This window comes from Pezoporus flaviventris, unplaced genomic scaffold (genome assembly GCF_033815535.1).
Source record: "Pezoporus flaviventris isolate CSIRO_AGI_PZ_B2104156 unplaced genomic scaffold, CSIRO_AGI_Pfla_v1 ptg000030l, whole genome shotgun sequence".
Lineage (NCBI taxonomy): Eukaryota > Metazoa > Chordata > Aves > Psittaciformes > Psittacidae > Pezoporus > Pezoporus flaviventris.
Genome location: NW_026892578.1, coordinates 2,510,490 through 2,528,544, shown reverse-complemented (window position 1 = coordinate 2,528,544; position 18,055 = coordinate 2,510,490). Strand labels below are relative to the sequence as shown.

The window sequence follows — 18,055 nt, the reverse complement described above, 5'->3', positions numbered from 1 at the left end:
CCTTATTTTTTCCCTCCCATCACATAAACCATCACAGGCCCAGGCAGAAACAGTGTAGCAATCACAATATTGACAAGATGCTAAATCAAAACAAAATCAAAGCTTCTGGCTCTGAATGAATAGTCTATGAATGAATTCCAACTCACCTGTCTTCAGTCAGCCGTCCTCTGAGGCAGGTCACTTGATGACATTTATATATACGTGTATGAAAAGGTACCCACCCTGTGGGCTTAGGAATCTTAATTCCTACCTAGTATGATGACATTTGTTTTAAAGTGCAATAAGTAATACATATTAAGAGCTTAGAACTCTTATGATGCCTTTCATCCACAGATTTACACAAGCAGTGGTTAGTAATACTAAGGACAACACTGAAAGGAAATAAATACTGGTTTTCCTCCATTAGTGAGAACATTGATGCACAATAAATGGCTTGCAGAAAGCACTGCAGTGAATCAGTGGTAAAGGCTAGGCAAAAATCAGATTCCTGCCTAGCACTCTCCTTGCTTTGCATCTGGGATTAGTCTGGACACATTTCTGGAAGGATTTATTGCCTCATTTCCACAGTGATTTCAGATTGGCAAGCTTTTAATTAAGTATTATGCTTTCATATGGATTTTAAAAAGGACAATTAAAGGAAAGCATCTGTGCTTCATTGCTTACAGCAAGCCTAATTCAGGAGAGTAACTTGAATATTTTGAGATGAGAGGCAGGGTTTGCCTTTCAGATTTGGGGAGGCAGGATGCTGTAGCTGAAATGAGGAGGAAAGGAACTGGTCTTTCAGCAGCTGAAGCCAGTGGGGATGCACGGTGGGTCTCTGACAGACTTGCATCTTGTAGCTGCAATACTTTTCATCTGTGTAAAACATCTGAGACACTTGGAGATGGAAAGATGATCTGGGAGGACAGAGCCCTTCAATCCTGTCCCCTTCCCCACACTTTTCTCTTCCCAATACTCCAGTATGTGTGGAGTCTAGGAATGCAAGATTTCCTTCCAGTAGCTTTCTCTTCATTATTTAATATATCACAAATCCACCTATTCCCACTGATCTCTTCTGGGCTTGAGTAGTATCCAGGAAACATGGTTTTGGCCAGATACTAATCACTGGGTTCAAAACTAAGCAAGACCAAGAAACCAGACGATGGTCAAGTGCACTTTGTCACCTTAAAAATCAATAAAGACCCATATCAGAAAGATAATAGACATCTTCACAAAAATTACAGCAAGGCTAGGCACTCGTTCTTCATGTACAAACTTGGTGTCTTATTGTGGTACCTCAGACTAGACTATCACAAATTCTTTTACTGAGGTTTAACATTTTAAACAGTAAAGGTACTGCTTGGCATAATGTAAGATAAGAATCTTAGAATCACAGAATGGTTTGGATTGGAAAGGACCTCAAATGTCATTGAGTTCTAACACACCGCCATGGGCAGGGGCACCTTCCACTAGACCAGGTTGCTCTAAGCCCCATGCAACCTGGCCTTGAACACTGCCAAGGATGGGGCAGCCGCAGCTTCTCTGGGCACCCTGTGTCAGTGCCGCACCACCCTCACAGGCAAGACAGTCTAAAAGCAGAATAGAACAGGAGAATCTATGTGGTATCTTTGGAAATAACAGGTAGAAAATAAAGACATCACATGTACAGGGTGACTTTAATCCTTCCAAAAGGAACTAGTGACTGAAGAAATGGAGGAGAGGAAAGCCAGAAGAAATGAGATGGGATAAAGCTCAGGTGCACTGGAGCCATCAAAGTGAATGGCAACAAACCCAGTAGCTATATTCATTTGCCTTCTGTAGAACAAGACAATTTGTATTTGAAAGAGATGTGCTCTCTCAAATAGATGAAAATGACTTAGTATTAACACCCAGTTACCTTTCATAAAAACAGTATCATGTTAGTGATAATAAACTAGGGCTCCTCTGTCACTGAACCTGCGTTCATAATGATCACTCGGCGCCTTGTTTTGAGAAGCAGCCTCTGACCTCAGATAAGATTTATGTCCTAACATGTTGTCCACTTGTTGATGGTCCTTAAGATAAAGTTTTGAATTTAAATACTCTTTGTCTTTGCTGTGTGTTCTCTTTCTCATTTATTACTTCTGTAATATTACAGACTTTCTACATTTCACAGTACTGCCTCATGAATTCTTAATGCCTCTTCTGCATTGTTTTGCTCCTTATTTACTCATTAAAAGGTGGATGTTATGTTTTAAGTACAATTATTTTTATCTGTGTTGCTGTATTCTTTGAAGTGCCTGGGATAGATTCCTTGTATTCACACAATTTCCAGTATAAGGCCAAAGAAGAGGATATTCTTTTATCAACATTAGGGATTGGACATTTTCTTGCTAAAAACCTCTTTATCCCCACAAAATGTGCCGACTGCCTTCAAAGTGAATGGTGAAAGCAGGCAGTCTCTATGGTAACAAAGTCGTGCTCGCATATGTTGAATGGGGCAAGACTCTAAGGCAGTGCTTTTGTCCAAGGCACCACCATGTAAGGAGACCTACAGAATGTTAGGAAACTTGATCTGCTCAGAGGTCTTTGTGGGGCTGTAAACCTGGAGCACTGAATTCAGGTGAAGCGCTTAATGAGAGTGCTAGCAAAGCACAAGTTTTAATTTTTATGCTAAGCTCAGTATGGAAAATTATGCCAAGAGTCAGACAAGGGCTGCTTCTGACAGCCCATAATGTGACAGAAGGGATCTACCAGCTGCCCTTGCTAGGCTGCAGAGGGGATGAGCAGTAGTACATCTTTGTGCATATGACTAAAGCAGCTCTTTCTAAACGGCTGGACTTCATAAAGAGATATCCAGGAATGTGCTGGACTGATATCCCTGAGAAATGTTACTTTCTCTCGTAACACTGCCATACCTCTTTTTATATTTTGATTCATTATTCTTGGTGTTTTGTTTAGAAGCCTGGGTTTTTTGATTCATCTATATTGCAAGACTCATTCAGAAGGACAGCGAGTTGCTAGCCCTCATGCTTGGTGGTAAGGAAAATATATGAAAGCCATAGAAATATGATGTTATTAAATTACTATTAAAGAAAAAGGACACAAATGTTATAATTAAAAAACCCCAACAAAATACAACAAACAACAACCCTATAATTTTAAACTCCTTTTCCTGTTGTGTAATCTTTAAACATAAAGAATGCCAGTACATACAATCCTCGTGCTGGATCTTGGTCATCACAGCGTGTGATTGGGAGGGAGGAGACGGAAAGTCAAGGAAAGAGGAGGCAATCACTTATCAAATGGTACATGCATCATCTTATACTTAAGAAGCAGAAAGGTTTCCTGGTATTCACAGGGCTATACTGGCAATAAGCCCCAGTCAGTGACTACATCAGTGACCACAGACATGGTTTCCCCATGATCTTTCAATGATGCTGTTGGTTACACTGAGCTAAAGGGTGCGCAGAGTGGAGTGGACAAAATTGCTACCTGACAGAATAGTGTTTTCCACTTGTTTTACATAAGAGAGACAGGAGCATCCCTGTGACCTAAAGCACACCGAGGCTCAATACCACCACATCTCTCCCACTCACAGGATCACAGAATCACAGAAGAGTTTGGGTTGGAAGGGACCTTAAAGCTCATCCAGTTCCAACCCCTGCCATGGGCAGGGACACTTTTTTTCCTCATGCCAAGGGATCTACCAGGGTGAGAGGGTTTTTTTATATCCTACTTAATGGAGATGCAAGGAGAATGGATCATAATTTTGAAAAGCATTATATATTGCACATGCTGTTCTCCTTCAGGTTGCAGGTTACAGCATCACATTTCACTGGGTGGCGAGAATACTGTCTAAAATTACCTGGAACAATACCCATACTAATTACTGTCTCTGTTGTGAGTTTCAACTCCAGTTTCATATTATCATCAGGCAGATGCATTTCTCAGGCTCTTCCTTTTGTCTGTGGTCTAATTATAGGTAACACCAGGAATTCACAGACTTTTTAATTGTTTTATAGGGAAGCTGTCCATGACAGCTGACGCATGTTGGATGCCTACCACTAACTGGCCAGTTAAAGATGCATCTGTAGCATCATCTCAAACAAACCCTCTAGAGTTGTCTTTCTCAACTTTTAAAGGGATACAGCCAGTTGGGTAATTACATTTCCGTAGATTTTCTTTTCTACATCTAGTACACTGGTAAGTAATGATACCAAAGGTCTTCAAGCTTGTAAGACATGAGGCTCTCAGTTTTCACTGTGTTCTTTCTGAAGAACATAGGTGGACACTGAAATGCCATCCCGCTCTGTGCAAAGTACCTCTCTAGCCATCACATAAAATAACTCAGACCATGAGGGTTTATGAGTGAGGAAAAAAGTATTTTCCTCTGTTCTCTAAAACTAGACTTTGAATTTTACTCTAGGAAATGTGTTCTAACAAAGAGGTCACTGGACTGAATCATATGAGACTTCAGTTCACAACCCAGCTTAAAGACAGATCTATCACCTAAAGCAAGTCATTTGAAGTTTGAGCCAGGAGAAGGTCGTGCACCTGCGTCGGGGAAATCCCAAGCAAAACAACAGGCTGGGTGGAGAATGAGTTGAGAGCAGTCCCAAGAATGAGTTGAGAGCAGTCCCAAGAATGAGTTAAGAGCAGTCCCAAGAAGGACTTGGGGATGTTGGTCAATTAGAAACTTAACATGAGCCATCAGCGTGCACTCACTGTCTGGAAAGCCAACCCTATCCTGGGCTGCATCAAAAGGAGCATGACCAGCAAGTCAAAGGAGGTGATCCTGACCCTCTACTCTGCTCTTGTGAGACCCCACCTGAAGTACTGCATCCAGCTCTCGGGCACCCATAGGGAAGCACCTCTTCTATGGAGACAGGCTGAGAGAGCTGGGCTTGTTCTGTCTGGTGAAGAGAAGGCTCTGAGGAGAACTTAGAGCAGCTTCTAGTACCTAAAGGGGGCCTAGAAGAAATCTGGAGAGGGACTTTTTACAAGGGCATGTAGTGACAGGACAAGGGGGAATGGCTTTAAACTGGCAGAGGGTTCAGATTAGATATTAGAAAGAAGTTCTTTACTGTGAGGGTGGTGAGGCCCTGGCACAGGTTGTCCAGAGAAGCTGTGGCTGCCCCATCCCTGGCAGTGTTCAAGGCCAGGCTGGATGGGGCTTTGAGCAACCTGGTCTAGTGGAAGGTGTCTCTGCCCATGGCAGGGGGTTGGAACTGGATGAGCTTTAAGGTCCCTTCCAACCCAAACCATTCTGTTATAACTATTAAAGAATCTTTTCTATGTGCCTGGAATTCATGGTACAAAGCACTGAAGATTGTCAACAATTTAGAAACAAAACAGGAAACAATTTCAGACCTCTTTCTAGGGCAGCATGCTAACAAAAGAAACAATTAGCAAGGAGGAAGAAGATCAGGAAAGGAATTAATGTGGCTTGTGTATTACAATCACATGATTTTCATATGATGTCATCTTGGGAAAGGCCAATGGTTGCTGGAGGTTGCATAGTTTCTGAATAGATAAGTTAATTTTTAAACCTTTTTTGTAAGAGCCACATGTTGAAATCATACCACCAGACAGGTGATGCCTGAACAGGTTGTGTTCAAAAAGGCAAAGTATATCAACATGGATGCAACACTGAGCTGACACAGGTTCATGGCTCCTGGATCAGTGGTAGTTTTAGGCAGCTAAAGCCATGGCTGTAATGGCTAATCCAAAAAACATATAGCCTTAGAATATGCTCCTCACGACATTGCTAGAAGCTAGTTTTCTTTACTCCCTTTCCATCAACAAGCATCAAATATCACTCAGTGCACATGCACTTAAAATTAATCCACCAAATTTGAACAAGAGTATTTTGTGGTGATGATCTGGTCTCTTATGTACTACTTTAGCCAATTTCATGTGTTAGCTTAAACTGATAAAGGAGGCACATGTTCCCTTTTGCAGCATACAATACAGAATAGTGCTCTGTAGGGGAATGGCTAACCAGGAGCATCTGGGAGACTGGAATGTCTTGGCTTACCATGATCACATACAACACGCTTAACACAGAAAGCTCTAAAGCATGATCGAAGAACAGAAGATCAGAGTAGACCCTCAGAGCAGTAATGTAGAGGAACCTATCTACTTATCCTTAGGGGCAACATTGCCCTCAGAACAGTTCTAAAATACTCTACTGTAACTTCAAGTAGTCTTCACTTCTGATTCTTACAGAGGCTTTTCTTTCAGAGCATAGCCCTCACTCCTGAACTGTCATATACAGCTGTTCTAAAGAGACAGACAGATCCATCCACTCCTGACAGAGTTTTCCCTTTAAAAGTGGAATACACAGCTGTTGAATATGCAATGAGTTCAATAGCTGCATTATTAATGCACCAGCTTGTGCTTGGTTTTGTGCGCATGTATGTGAGAGACAAAATGACAGCATCCCTCACACTGGGCTGAGGATGCTGGGTTTACTTTCATGTGGAAGACAAAAGGCTTGCTTTAGAAACTGTGCTGTTCAAAGCCTGAATTGTCTATAAATATATATTGAAAAATACTCCTTTTATAATTTCTAGATGGGAAATAGCACAGTGTGGATTACTTGGAAACAAGGACTGGAAGGCATCAATCCATCTTGTGGGTCAGCCTCCTTCAATGACCACTGATGACAGCAGCAGGCAATCCAGCCTGCTAATGGGGTCTGAGAGCAGCTGCTCAGTTGCCCTCTCCAGATTTATTTCTCATCCTATCTCTTTCAGGGAACAGACCTCTTCACACTTCCCAAATCCCAAAGCTCAACTCAGCACTTAACTTTCAGCTAGATCTTGTGAGCAGACCATCACAACCATATCGTGGGATCAATCAGTGATCAAAGTGTGCCCAGTCAATAATCTAGCATTAACAAACAGCTGAACAATGCAGATCTTGTTTGGTTACTATTGTCTGCATGCACTTCTTTAATAACTACTTCATGCAAGCATCAAGCACAGACTCAAGCACTAGTCATTATTAAAGTTACATGCTGAGTTCATACATAAGCCCCACAACTTAAAAAGCTATACGTGAACATTTCTCATCTCTTTATTGTACAATGCCCTTTCATGGCTAACAAATGCCAGACCAGGTACCATTTCATGATTAATCTAGGCTCAGGAACCTTACTTAGTCACGTCCTTAGATATACAATCTATTTGCTGTAAGCAATCCCATGCAACCTTCATCCTTTCTAGATATTGCACATTACTGTCATCTTCTCATCTACCAGCCATACTGCTACTAGATCGCTGTTGACAAGTTTTGGGCTTTTCAGGTCTGTACAGCTGACATTTGCTTGAGTGTTCTTAGTACTGTTTACACTTCTAGCTTGCTGACCCAGGTCTTACTATCATGGACACTTCATTAGTTAATCTGCACAGCAAAATCACTGAGTTTTACCATGGAATAATATGTTCCTCACTACTTAAATCACAAGGATTTTCCAATCCTCAAAGAATTTCTGAGTTTCAGACCAAATAAAATTCTTGGATTTAGATTGCTCATCTCAAAGTAATATGCAGATCAAGAATGGAGAAATTAAACTTATTAGTACAAAGAGTCTCAAGTTCCCCTTTTACCTAAACCATGCATTCCTGCAAACATTTTGTATCAGCACTGGAGTGTGTATTGCTGTATTACAATCCAGATGAAGAAAGAAAGGAAGGAAAATTAACCTAGAAAAAAACATCAGCAGCTGAAGTGACATGAAACCACAGACTCTGACTAGGATTTACATCAAGTTTGTAATGGGGCTATTCACACATGGAACTGGATAACCTCTAATAATGCACCATGCTAGAATCCTGACAAGCCCACGTTTCCACACAGCACTCAACTACGTTAGACGTGATTTTATATTGCCACAACCTGTTCAACATAATTAGGACTCGGAGATGAGTCTTGCTAAGGCAGTCTTAAAAATACTGTTGGAACATTGGTTTCCTAAATGGGATTTCATGCAACTGGATTAAAAATATAAGTTAAGCCCTTTCTAGTGCGTTTAGAGATTAACAGGCAGCTGTGTACATCTTAGGCTGGCTGCCTTCTCAACACGATGTTGTAATGTTAGAATTGTATGCAGTTTGCTAGGAATCCAGAAAGAGCACATACAACTTTCTGATGGACCTTATGTAAAGAAAAAAAATGGCCTGCAGCACCTAGACCACCTATATGAAAGGATGAAAAAGTCAGCGTTAGAATTAAAATAATTTTATTTCAATGTACATGAACAGAAATAAAATATAATTTTTTAAACTTACTTACAGAGATATATTGCTGGGCTGGCCCAATCACAAGTGTTCTCCACTACAAGGTAGCAAGACCAACTAGACCCACTTCACCACTTTTTGGACCAACTGGATTCAAAGTACCACCTCAGAAGGGTCCTTCAGCACAAAGCAAACTATTTTTTTTTTTTTCCTCAAAATGAAAAGAACAATCTTCAACTCTTCACTTAGCCAGAAATTTTGCATTGTCTTCCAAGGAAATCCTCCCTTGAAAACTCTGTCCATTACTAAAGAACAGTACACAGTATACAGCTCTATAGCTAAACTTAACAGATCAAGGTTTCTCCCAAGCACTTTTCTCTATTCTACTCTCTTGTACAAAGCACCTGCTATAAAATCCACACATTCACAACCACAGAATTATACAAACCCGTGAACAAGGCTATTTTTCAATATGCTTGTTGCTATGTGCTATTACCCGCTGTATCAGCTTTAACATGCAGCATACGTAGATGGTAAAAGGGCATTTCTCTTGACCATCTATTTCAGAATTCACAGAGGTTACGACTGTTTTTACAACTTATAGTGCAACGTAGTTTAGTTATTTAGTATCATGATATGGCACCATAAGATAAGCAATCATTTGTTAAAATGCATAATTCCTTTACTGATAGGTAATAATAGATTTTAAAAGACAACTGGAGAGGATCTGATAGGGAAAAATCTTTTTTAAAAGTGTCTATTATCTCCTTTAATGAAGAAAATCAGCAAATTAAAAAAAAGCCCTCGAACTGTCAGATTCAAGAAAGGCAATAAAAAGTAGTTCTTCACACAGCAGTTAAACTGTAGGCTCCTTGCCATATGATATGGATGCTAGGATATTATGAGGATTTAAAGAGATCTTTTTTCCATGATTTTAACCAGCAAATGCTCTCAGATGTGGAGTTCCCCGCACCACAGACTGCTTCAAGTATATTCTGGGAAAGCATTATTATCTTCTCACTGTTTTTATTCTTCGCTGTGCATCTGCTTTTGGCCACTGACACTGGATGCCGGGCCAGAGGGACCTTTGGTGTGACTTGGTACAGTTGTTTCTAACAGTTACTTCAAAACTCTTCAGAAACTTATACTTGAGACAAAGTTCATCATTTGCCACAGTATTTAATTAGAAGGACTCAGATTTTTTAATTACAAATGACTTCCAAAAGAGGAAAAATAAAATAGTTAAGCTTTTTTCTGCTATGACTCAGTTGTATAAAACTGTATAGAAAAATGAGCATTATGTGCAGATGTAATGAAAAGCAGTAAGCTGTATAAAAAACATTCTTAGAAATGTACCAAGCATAAACAAAAGATGACTTATAAATACATATAGCTGCCATTCTAGTCATCATCAGAATCTGAATCATATTTCTTTCCTCTTATGGTCTTCTTATCCAACTTTGTAAAGCTTGTTCCAAATTTCTTTTGACTTTGAAAAGGTGGGTCCATCAAGTTACCACTAGAGAAAAAAAGAGTAAGACATGTTGATTAAAGCCATATTCATACAGACAGTAAGTAGCAGCTCTCATTACCTGTTTCTTCAGAAAAACGTTGTAAGAGAACACAACCGCTACTCCCTACAGCCACCCTAAGCAGCATTGCAGTGCTGCTGGCATAGCACATCCTGGCCTGGGTAACTGTACTTAGGAGTGTGCACATAAACAGCAGCTGTGAGTAGGGCTCTAGAGAAAAAAAAAAAAAAAAAAGGAAAAAAACCTATGTGAAATGGCTTTTGCTGCAAACTAAAGACATCCATCTGCCAGACTACAAGGCGGCCCTTAGTGACATGGCTTATGGTAGACTTGGCAGTCCTGGGGTAACAGTTGGACTTGATGACCTTGAAAGTCTTTTCCCACCTAACTGATTAGGCAGTAACCAGGGAATTAGAGAGACTTTTCAACACAAATGAGAAGCCAGACGTACAGAAGCAGCTAAAATTTCGTAACGGGACTTTAGAGTAGAAACATATAAACTGGGTTTTGTACTGCCAAAAGTCACTGTTTACATTCCTAGCCAGACAGAGCAGCTTCTCCGCTGGATACTGCACTCCAGCTAGCAGACTATGGAAGGATTCATAGTGTGAATGCAAGACCTTGTAGGGTTCCCTCACCAGTGTGCACATCCGCGGCTTGTTGGGAACAGCAGGCATTTGCATAAAGCTGGAGCACCTACATCTCCTACAGGAGGGGCTATGCCTGCCCCTTGCTTGGAAAAGCGTGTGCATGCTTTCACTCACATCACCTGTGAGGGGTTTGCATCTTATTATCAGTAAGTGAGCAATTAGAACCATATGGAAGTAGCTATGAAAGGTTGTTTAGAAATGTGTAGGTATTAACATTTTGCAAATAACATTTTGTTGATACTAATCGTGAATCAACAGTTCACTGATTGCCAGCTAACCACATGTCAGTAATAAGCCGATATACCACGTGAATCCTGATTTTAGTCAAACAATGTGACCTAACAGTTTGTTATTTTTTTTTCTTTCCCTAAATATAGTATATCCTTTTACCATCTACCTATCCCACAGGTTGAAGGAAAAGAACTGTTTCTAGGCTCTGAGAAGGACTATCTCCTTTCAGGAGCTCCAGAGCATGGGACATTACAATCAGAGTGTGGAAATGCAACACTTGTACACGAATGCTTCCAACAGATCTCCTGGGCTATGTAGATGTTTTGCAAAGCCAGGGTACCAAACTCAGGACCTGGCAAAATGAACAAAGATCAAAACTTCCCCACTTCACAATGAGCTCCAAGAGTGGAATACACATGTCTAGCTTGGTACAACTCCACTGAAAGACTTATCCTATAAAAGGCTGTTGCTGTCCAGAATATACTACCCAAACCGTCTTTGACGCCTCTGTGTATTTGCTCGTTTCTGAACTTGTTAACACCTTTTTGAAATACAGATTTCTATTTCAGTCATTTTATCTGAAGTTCCAACAGCTACTAAAATGAACAGCAGTTTCTTTAAGATACAATACTTCTTCCAAAAATTTGGAAATTAGAGACGGAAATAAACTCAGGTAATTAATTTAAAATAATAATGTACACCCCAGAAACATCCAAAATAAAAGAGCAAAATTAACTTAAAAAGATAATGTTTTAGCCACACTGGAAAGCAAAGCAGAAAGTTCTGGTAAGTTATTCTCCTGTAAAATTAGGCTATTGTGGTGAGAGTTATCTACTACTACCTTCTATTCTGCAGTCTTAAATGTGGGATTTCTGATAATTATATTGTAGTGCTACACAAATGATTTATTTGCACTTCTGCAACTTGCTTTCACTTCTTGTACTGTTTATTGAAAACCAGAATTCATATTCATGTATGCAGTATGGACTAGGATGCACTTTAAGGGTAACTTGCTACATTTTCTGATGGATTAAAAATGCTCAAACTTTATGTGTGACACATAAGATTCTACAGCTGATTTAGAAAGGATTCCATGAGATGCATGACTCCTAAAGGCCACATCAAAGCATCATAGCTACTTCATACACCTCAGGGCCAAGAACTGGGTTTATTTTTGTTACTGTACAGAAAGGACAACACAATGGTCATTACAATGTCTCAGTACTCAGACAAGGAGATACTTCTTTCCCTTGCCAAATACAGAGATTAAACAACTGGATTTAATTCTTGTGTGTCATAGAATCATAGAATAGTTAGGGTTGGAAAAGATCATCTACTTCCAACCCCCCTGCCATGGGCAGGGACACCTCACACTAAACCATGCCACCCAAGGCCCTGTCCAACCTGGCCTTGAACACCGCCAGGGATGGAGCATTCACAACCTTCCTGGGCAACCCATTCCAGTGCCTCACCACCCTTACAGTAAAGAACTTCCTCCTTATATCCAATCTAAACTTCCCCTGTTTAAGTTTAAACTCATTGCCCCTTGTTCTATCACTACAGTCGCTGATGAAGAGTCCCTCCCCAGCATCCCTATAGACCCCCTTCAGATACTGGAAGGCTGCTATGAGGTCTCCACGCAGCCTTCTCTTCTCCAGGATGAACAGCCCCAACTTCCTCAGCCTAGTGCCAGTTGTATACAATGTATCAAAGACACAAAATATTACAGATCCTCCTGTCTGCAAGCACCTTCTTACACTGGATCTGAAAATAAAACAATCACAACCCAGTTAATTACCTGTAATTAATTACATCTGCACAGCCTAATCTCCATTCTAAGGTCTCTGTAGTGAAGTCATCAGTGTTACCAAGATCAGTGAAACCCACAACATAGTCTTGCGTTTTTCCATCTTTTACCAGTGCTAGAGTGGGAAGTACTTTGATGCGCAGTCTCTCACACAAGAAAGGAGACTTTTCAGCATTTAATTTCACAAATTTTGTCTCAATGTGCTTTTTTGCCAATACAGTCAAATGCCTGTCCATTATTTGGCACCTGTGAAAAAAACCCAAAACACATAAAAGTGTTAGACTCAATAAGCTGAAGAATGAGCATTTTAGAGAAAGTTTGAACAGTGAAGAGCTAATTCTACCACATTAACTCCTCAGATACGACCCTTGTAATTAAGAATTTAGTTTAAAGAGAAACTGTGTTTCAAAGGTAGCTGAATTTGATGACTATTAGAGTAACAGCCTGGAGCACCTTTATTGCACAATTACACCATCCATTTCTCTAATTCCTTCCTAATTACTCCCACATACATCTGAAGGCCTCTCTCGTTTCTTGAGGCCTGCATTTATTGATGAAGTTTCCCTCCGACTCCTGCTCTAGCTCACAGCCTGTCAGCTAGAAAAATCCCTCTACAAGAGCCTTCATGTTGCCAGAAAAGTGCTCTCAAAATGCTGCAGCACTTTGGTGTTTTTCAGTCACCACCCCCACAACTGAGATGTGGTAACTCACTGTACAGGAAAATAAGCTATCTGCACAGTCTGCTTCAGTAGTGCTACAGACAAAAATAGTTCATTTTTCTATTGCAATGGAACAGGAATGAGCATACAATTATTTTCAGCTAAGGGACAGTGACATGAACTGTTCAAAATACTTGTCAGATGGCAGAGGTCTGTAGACCTGTCATCTGCAACCTCAGCTTTCTGGATTGTCTTCTTTAAAAGGTTTGACTTAGCTGCATGAACTCTGTGATGTGACTGTCCCTCAACTCCAGAGGAGAGCCAAGCATATCAAAAAGCTGGAGTGGGCAAGGATGAAAACAGCTTGATAGTGTGGCTGGTAAACCTGACACACTAGGTTCAAGCTAGTTGTCAGCATGATACATTTTACAAAGAACTTTCTCTTAAGTTCTTTCTGCTGAGTATATAGACTTTATTGATTCATGAAACTAGAAAACAAACAACCTAAACCTGTTCTAATCTACTTTATCTTCAGAGATAGTCTTTCAACTCCTTTAAGAAAAAGCTAGTCAGATACAACTGCTTCACGTATTTCTGAAGCTTCAATGCTTAACTTAGAAAACGTAGGATACAGATGCCTCGCTTTGACATAATGCAGCTTTGACCTCTTTCAGTTTCTCACATTGAGGCTGTTTCAGCTTATATATATTCTATAAACTAGAGAGAACATAACACCTTGGGTGGGGGGTAGCATGACCAACCAACACCAAAACCAGGACAACTGGCTCTTCCTTCAACAAACTACTTTTACTTTGCAACTGCATTTTAACAGAAGATACTAAGACAGACCCACTGAGGAACAGCCTACAACCCGGAACTTCCAACATTCTTCCAAGGAAGTGGGAGATATTATTTTAGATTCCAGTTCTGAGTCAGGACATATTCTCAGGGCTAGGCATCTCGTACCCTGGAAGTGTGACATAATCACAAGGGCACAGGCAAAAAGGGAAAGCAGCCGAGCTGCAACTGGTATCCACATCCTCTCAAAGTAAAAGGTTAAACTCTGAAAATGTCAGAACTGTCCAGAGCAACCAAAGCAATTTTTTGAAATGTTGCTACCATATAATCACTACATTCAGAGACATGGCTCCCTCAAACTAAAACAATGAAACACAGCACTCTCCCAAATATGGTCAAAGAAGTTATACATTTATATTCTAATGAACTACTTAAGTATTAATTGTTGTCAAATCATGTAAAGATTAACTGGAATGGGAAAAAAATTAAAAATCAAATGTTTTGAGAAGAGAATGAGAATTGGAAAATGAAGGAATCTGATTATTTTAAAAATACCTATTTATTTGTGAAATTTGAAAGAACAAAAGAACATGTCTGTTTCTGTAGACACTGCACTGCACCAGCTACCAAGAAGGAGAAACATGACTGCTACTGCTGAACCCAGGACAACATCTATAAACAAAAGGTTTCTTGAGCACAGCTTATTTACTATACCTGAATGTTGTATCCCTATAGAAATGGCACACCACGTTTTTACTTTCTTTGACTTCTTGGAAAAAGTCTCTCTCGCTTGGGATTTCTCTGTATTCTCCATGTCCTTTTGAAAGCCACTCCTTTTGGAAAACATAAGAGGAAATAATTAGTATGGATTATGTTAGTCCTGCACCTACATGCAAAATGTACAGCTTTTAAGAAAAATTAAAGATGGGACCTGCAGTGGAAACCCATTTCATAGAAGGAGAAACAAATTACTTCTCCCCTTCAGATCTGTCTTGAAAATATACAAATGCCACCAGGCTAGGCAATACTTCTGGGTTGCCTCTTTCTCAGCAAGAGATAGGTGGTTCAGCAGTAAGGCAGTCTTACCTATTAGGCAATACAAATCTTGCAGAGCTGCATAAATTTCTACAGTGCAGCCTTTCAGTAAGGCTAGACTAGTTCAGAGAGAACCAATGACAGAAAACGCAGCAATTGAAAACTGCTAATCAACAGCTTGGGCTACTCTCTCTACAATGTTTTTGTACACTCACAGAACTCTTGTCCAGAACTGATTCAAGTCATTACATGTTTTAAAATAGATTTCTTCCATTTTTTAACTAAGAAAAAAAAAAAGGGGGGGGGGGGGGAAGAAAGCCTGCCAACTCACCTGCAGCAAATTACGTTTATGTGTCACAAAACAGATACTGAAGGTACCTTAGTATGAGCTAGGCTTCCAGAGAACCATTCAGGAAACGCATGCACATCATTAATCAGAAAATGTACGGAAAAACAAAATTTCACAACCAGGCAACTTCACCTGTCTGATTAGGTGTACAAATACAGTCTAGAAAAAGCTAATGCACTTAAGAAACAAGGAGCTTCTACAATACTGAAAGTTAATAACTAAAACAACTACAGACTAAGCTGAATTATTAGAAGTAGCGCAGTATGACAAGACTTGACAAAAAACTTTTCATTTCTAATGGGGGGTGGTGGGAAAGAAGTATAGATAAATCACTGTTCTTGATCTTGCAGTTCTGTCTTAGCAGAGTGGCAAGAAAAAATATCCAAGCAAACAAAAAATATCCAAGCAAACGAAAAATATCCTTTAAGTTATATTAGCATAGAACAAAATCTCCTGGACGTTGTACAGAGGTATGACCACATGAAGACGTCATCATGATGCAAATCAAAAAATGACTTATTCATCAGTGGATATGCATTACTTCCCCTCTGCTTCCAGGCCAGTGTGGCAGCACACACCTTTTACAGGGTAGTATGCTACTTCAAATTTGTATTTGAAAATGCATGAGAACAGTGACTTAAGATCAACTGACATAACCAAGTTTTTGCATAAGAACTACCACATGTTCACATCCAAATGTTATGACTTCTGAAAAAGGAAAACACTAGAATAAACTGAACTTTTGAAGACAAGCAAATAGTATGCCACCTTCTCTACTTCCATGTTTAGATTATCAAAGCCACTAACCCTGCCACCCTCCAGCATACCAACTATGCCATGTCATTTTACTGCATTCCCATTTCAGTGCATGGCATTAGCTTTTATGCGTTCCATAATGGCTAGAACATCTCTTTCAACCCAGTCACCTTCTCCCCCGACCCCTTCTATTTCTTTGTTTTGGTTTTGCCTAGATGGAGTAAGCTAAGAAACCTATGGCTTCCCTACTCCCAATTCAGACTGTGAACTATGTTCAAAGAGACTTTTTGGGGAGCACAAAGACCACAGTTTAGCATGAGACACCAGGGAGCAAAGCAGTATTTCTTTCCTGTAAGAAGAAATGAGCAGTCATACAAAGGCATGTCATTGGGTTAGGACTGTGACAAATGATTTCACCCTAGTAACAAGGAAAAGCTCTGTATCATTCTTCTACCCTTAAGAGAATGGCATGCATCACTTACATGCCATAAGTAACAACCTCCTGATTTCGGAAGCTTAAGGGGCCTAAAGGCTTATGATTAGATTGCTTACAACACTTGTGTTTCCAGACAGCAATGGTCAGTGAATAAAGACACACACAAATCTTTGTACGAAACTCTTTACCCTATCCTTATTGTAAAGGACCACAGAGGCTGCTCTCAGCTCCTGTTAAAAAACTCAAAGCATGCACACATTGACAGATATTTGCTTTCCTGGGTAACTTAAAATTAGTAAGAACAGAAAGGTGAGGAAGAAATAAAAACCCCACCCAAAGAGGAAAAACCCAAACAACTCCAAGCCACTTAATTCACATGCAAAATTTCCCTAAGATTTCCAGGAAGTCTGTTACACTGTATACATCAAGAGTCTATACTACTGCAGGAATGACCTGTTTCTGCTGCTGGGCCTTTTTTAGTGCCTCAAGCCTCCTTTGTTTAAGGCGTTCCAATTCATCTTCATCCATCTGGTCCAGCTTCTGCATTTCAGCATCCAGGTGTTCTTCCACAACCTTGGTAGTCTGAAGGATTTCATTCTCCAGAACTTTTTGAAGTATGTCAACAGAGGTATCAGCAGCCATCTTTAACTAGAAAGTGATCTCTTCAGAGCTGTAGGAATAGTGATACATGGAATTAACATTTATACAAACACTTAATTAAAAGCCTGACCTCTTTTACTTGCAGTTCACATTGCAGAGAAACAAAATGCTATGCTATTTGAAGATAACAGATTGTTCTTTTCTATAGTGCAACTCCCCCTGGAAAATACTTTTTCATTGAACACAGATGGCAACAAAGATACCAGTCAAGCCCTATTCTCTCAGTCCCAAAAGCAGTTATTGAAAGCACAAAGGAACTGGAAATTACTTGTCAATATAAAGAAGTAGAATTCATCAGTTCCAAAGAACTCTCAGGCCAATCCAGATCCACGTACCTTTAATAAATATTCTGAAACTAGAAGATATAATCGGAAAGCTCCAAGCTGATGAGAGGAGGTATAAGATGTCCCAGAGTAAGTCAAAGCAATGGTCAGTCTGTAGGTAGCCATCAAAAGTTTAAAAGCAGTTACTTTAAGTACCTGATGCAGATTAACATATCTAAATCCAAATTAACACTCCTCAGCTAAAAGAAAGACAAGGTGCTCAACAGCAAATGCTTTAGGCCAGTACACTGCTTCAGGCCAGTACACTGCTTCAACTAGTACAACAAAACTGCTACTGGAAACACCGGCCTATGGCAGCTAGCAAAAGGATTTAAAAACCCCCAACAACTACCTAACTGATGTGAGAAGAAACACAGCTGAAATCATTCCTCTGTAAAGGTCTTCCTGCCCAAACACTTCAAAATGCACAAGATACCAAGACTGGGGTTCATGAAGAGCTGGGACAATGTAATTGATTGTTCTCGCCAATAATCTTACACTACAAAAAAACATTATTGCCATGAATGATGGTTTTGAAATGGGGGCAGTACACAGTCACCCTAATCAGATTCTCAACCTGCAGGCCATAGATTTGATGTGAATTTGGGTTCCAGA

General features: G+C 40.0%; 1 protein-coding gene and 1 long non-coding RNA gene across 3 annotated transcripts; one reads left to right on the top strand and one right to left on the bottom strand.

The window, feature by feature from the left end:
- Positions 1-8,189: 8,189 nt before the first annotated feature.
- Positions 8,190-17,150, bottom strand: TXNDC9 (thioredoxin domain containing 9). 2 transcript variants are annotated; one of them, XM_061459687.1, is made up of 4 exons: positions 16,899-17,150; positions 14,596-14,714; positions 12,416-12,670; positions 8,190-9,723 (listed from the first exon to the last, which is right to left on the bottom strand). In XM_061459687.1, exons 1-4 carry the CDS (start codon positions 17,097-17,099, stop codon positions 9,606-9,608), a joined length of 693 nt encoding a protein of 230 aa, XP_061315671.1. In that variant the 5' UTR covers positions 17,100-17,150; the 3' UTR covers positions 8,190-9,605. The 2 variants fall into 2 exon arrangements, with proteins under 2 accessions (XP_061315671.1, XP_061315670.1); XM_061459686.1 differs by having other exon boundaries at positions 16,911-17,120.
- Positions 14,350-14,715, top strand: LOC133272512 (uncharacterized). The gene is made up of 2 exons (XR_009744456.1): positions 14,350-14,483; positions 14,546-14,715. It is a non-coding gene; the product is annotated as an uncharacterized LOC133272512 (long non-coding RNA).
- Positions 17,151-18,055: the final 905 nt, after the last annotated feature.